We start from the raw sequence: 3,985 nt of genomic DNA, 5'->3' as shown, positions 1-3,985 counted from the left end.
GATGTTGCAGCCCTCAAAAGGGAAACCTTTGTGCTAAAGGAAGGTGCTGAATATAGAGTCAAAATTAACTTCAAAGTAAGTACCTTGCCCTGTGTGTTTTTATAAAGTTTAAATCTTTCCTATAATCAGTGACTAAATTTCTTGCATTATCGTGTTGGCATACTTTTTGTTTCTCACCCCACCCCCGACCTCCCCCCGTACGTACCTGGGTCTTGAACGTCCTATTCCCAACTCTCAGCTCTACCTGTTGAGACCTGCTCTTGCTTTGTGCCTTTCCCAGCCAGGACTTGAAACTGTCCATTGTCACTCAAGCCCATGGGATCCCTCTCTCTATGAATTCCTAATATAGCCATGAGGCACATACTGTTTTGTATCATACCATCTGTGTCAATCCTACTTTATACAACATGAGCACCTTGAGGTACAGTAAAATTATATATCCCTTCTTTCCAATATTTCACACAAAACTTTGTATATGGAAGATATTTATTGAATATATATTGAGAAGTGAACAAATGAATGAGTCAGCTAATAGAAAAATAGGACAGATAGGGCCTCAGCTCTAACTGCTCGATGGCTGTATAAATCCAGGGAGTGTGGTCTTTGCTAAGTAACTAGAAATTATAATTATAGTTGTGGAGCAGGTGACCAGGTAAGAGCAAAACTAAATAAGGAACAAATCAACATCTAATGAATAGCCGTATATTCCAATGAATAGCCCAAATCACAGGAAAAGTAACCTTGACTTTGAAAACAAATAATTCAGAAATGCACTGTTTGCACTTAATGGTTTGTGTTTGTCTTGGCCGCTCCTCATTCCCTCTCAGCCTCATTCTCCAGGGCCTGGGCTCCACCAAGGAAGACTCCATCTGTTTTCTCTATTTGCACACTGGGACCTTCTTTCCCCTAGGTGCAGGATATGATTCAGGGTCAATGGACAATCACTCACCACATACAAATATGCCTCAAAATAATTTCATTCTGAAATATTTGCTGACACCTTCTCTATAACAGGCACTGAGCTATGGTTCACTTACTTGTTTCCTGTCATTTATTACTGAAACACCTGAGGTTGGATAAGGCATTGTATCTCAATATGCCTACAATGGGTTCCACATCAGTTCAATTTTTAGTTATTGATGGTATTGCATTAGTTTGTCAATTTAGCAAGCCAGTTTTTATCAAGTGAAATGTGACAGGTGAATTTTGATGTGAATAAGATGAGAAGGAAAGCTCTGGGATGTGGGTTTCTGCTGCGAGTGGGGAGGCCGGGTAGGAATGCAGTGGTGTGGCTCTGGGGGGTCTGGGTTACACATTAGGGTGATGCTGAGGGGGGACAGGGAGGGGCTGCCAAGACCCATCCACTTCAGTGGTTTGATCACTCTCTGTGTTATCCATGTGAAGCTGAACCACCTTGTGGCCTGTCCCACATGGAGCTACAGTTAGAAGAAACAAAAAAGTCAAAACGTAATTGAAAAGCAATTTCAATTCTTACTAACATCTCTTGAAAAATGCCCAAGAAAGTTTGCATGTGTAACACCACATCCTAAAACCTTCTTTCTTTATCTCTGTTAGTTGCTCTCGATGTTCTTCTCTTTCTCCTCCCAAACTCTACAGCATTTTCTAAAAACCTTGCCTAGGATGGTTTGCTTAGGTCCCCCCTGCCTCTCCTTCTGCCTCCCAAGGAAATGTAGTATCTCTGACTTCCACAGGTCCTCACTCTTACTCATATCTCCGAGGCTTCTTCCTCCTGGCGTGGGAGACACACTGGGGAGGGGTTGCAGGCAGAAGAAGATGATACTATGAATAGTCGTACTTTCTTTTACCCATCCCAAATGTAGCGACCCTCTATGGAGCAGTGGTAAAACAGCAGCTCTTTGTGTTGAAGTTCTTATTGCTATTCCACTGCTATTTTTCTTCTTGGATCTTTTTCCCACCAGGTCACATCTGCCACTTGGTCCAAGGGACAAGATTAGGGACATCTAGAAAGATGTATTAATTTTCCCCATTCCTATGAGCTACATCAGGGATACAGAGTCATTAGAAAGTTTGGGCTTCATTTTGTCACCATCTCTTCAATAAAGCTCTTTTCATTCTGCCTGCTTTGGGGACGTTTATTCTACAGATATCCTGAGTGACAGTTTAGAATCTAAGCTGGCAGTGTTCACTGTTCTGCTACCCTACTGCCAACAAAACAAGAGATAGCACAGGTTAATTGGTTTAACTACTGTGGCCAACACAATAAGGGAGTCATAATTATTTTTGGGGAAAAATTATTTGAAGATGCTTCCATTCTTCATATTGCTGAACAGTTAACCAAGCACTCCAGCTAATGATCCAATGTCCACTTCAATTTGTTTATATAGACATGACCACTGTATAAAATTAACAGACAACCCAGGTCAGTCCCAGGTAAAATGAATCATGGAAAAACAAAGTGCTTGGACTGTCTATAGTTCCATTCTGCTTTAGTGAATTTTCTTTGACAGGATTGGGAAAATAGCAAGATTTCAGACAACGCCTGGAAATGACAGATGTCCAAAGTGCTTGCCAGATGCAAGTGGATTTCACCAATTATGAAGGATGTTTTTGTGCCACCCATTTCACCTCTAGACTCCACTCTCAATTGCACTGCAGGCACAACCATCTTCTAGACCGGATTTTCCATTACGCCTTTTCTCCTTCTTGTTTGTTTTCCATGTGCTAGGTGGATCATTTCCGACATTATGGTTTTTGGATATTTACAAAATATTTTCCATTGGTATCTTTATAACCTTTTCTAAGACAAGGATGGTTTCCTGGCCAGTAGTATCAGGGAGGGGGAGGTCCAGGCCCTTCTTTGGACCATTGAGGAAGGAGAAATACCATGAGGAATATTGAGAGGAGATTTCAATGACCCACCCCTTGCCCATAAACAAAAAAAGCCACAGTATTCACTAATTAAAACAAGATTGACAACACTGTGATCTCCTCTTTCTAATTTCTGCATCATGACCATGCTAAATGAATGTAGGAACACTTATTCTGAACTAAGTCTTCAGTCTTTTCATTCTCAGTGAAGATTCAGCTAGGAAGGATCAGCATGAAAGATGAAGAAAAATGAAGGACCCTCTTTAATCTGAATTGCTTGGATCCTTCCCGCCTACAGGTGAACAAGGATATTGTGTCAGGCCTGAAATATGTTCAGCACACCTACCGAACTGGGGTGAAAGGTAAGTGACCCCACACTTCGCACTGTCCCAGACTGCTTCTCACTGATACTGAAACGTCTGGTTATTAATAATTGTGAGTCGTAGACTCATGAGAATCGATAAAAGCTGTGGACAGGCACACATACCCCTCTGGCCTAGACATTAATAGCGAGGCCAACGTTCAGGAGACCTAGCTGAGAGTAGGTCAGCCACTAACCTTCAGCAATCAGCTTCTAGAATTCAGCTTTATTACTCATAAAGGGGAGAGTAACCGAGATAAGTCTGAATGATATAAAGTGCATAAAAATACTCTCGAAAGTGAAAAAGCAGTTCATGGGTGTAAAACCCAAGTGTCAATAAATCCAAGACGAGAAAGACTTGCCCAGTGGTATGAGTGTTAGGGGTGGGAGTTGGGGCGGTGGCATTGATCAGGGGGAGTGCTCGATTTGCTAACAAAGATATAGAGAAAAATGCCCTTTCTAGGATTGAGAAAAGCTGTCTAATTGAAACAAATAGTATGACATTACCTAATCTGCAGTTCTCGACATGCCTTGGGAACCTGGTTTCAGTTTCCTTAGTTAATACGGGCAGAGAGAAATGAGAGGCAGAAGGTGATGGAGAGACCTTTACAGTCCCTTTTCACCTGAGGTGCTCTCTTCTCTTCCCAGAGGTGGGAAACAGCAAAGCATAGGTCAGTTCTACCGAATTAATAAACACAAGATTAGGGAGAAATTGTCTGATAAATCTGAATGACATGGAGAACCAATCAATTGCTCAAATCCCAGAGAACATTG

General features: G+C 41.7%; 1 protein-coding gene across 1 annotated transcript in view; it reads left to right on the top strand.

Annotated features, from left to right (window-relative positions):
- Positions 1 to 3,985, top strand: part of ARHGDIB (Rho GDP dissociation inhibitor (GDI) beta) — a 19,567-nt gene that overhangs the window by 14,094 nt on the left and 1,488 nt on the right. The window contains exons 4-5 of the mRNA XM_012652168.1: positions 1 to 75; positions 3,149 to 3,212. The exon at positions 1 to 75 is cut by the window's left edge and continues 1 nt beyond it. Coding sequence (XP_012507622.1) covers positions 1 to 75; positions 3,149 to 3,212 — 139 coding nt within the window. The remainder of the gene's footprint in view (positions 76 to 3,148; positions 3,213 to 3,985) is intronic.

Source organism: Propithecus coquereli, unplaced genomic scaffold, assembly GCF_000956105.1.
Source record: "Propithecus coquereli isolate 6110/MARCELLA unplaced genomic scaffold, Pcoq_1.0 Scaffold381, whole genome shotgun sequence".
In the NCBI taxonomy this organism is placed as follows: domain Eukaryota; kingdom Metazoa; phylum Chordata; class Mammalia; order Primates; family Indriidae; genus Propithecus; species Propithecus coquereli.
The sequence above is the reverse complement of the archived record's forward strand: the minus strand, read 5'-3'. Positions and strand labels throughout refer to the sequence as shown.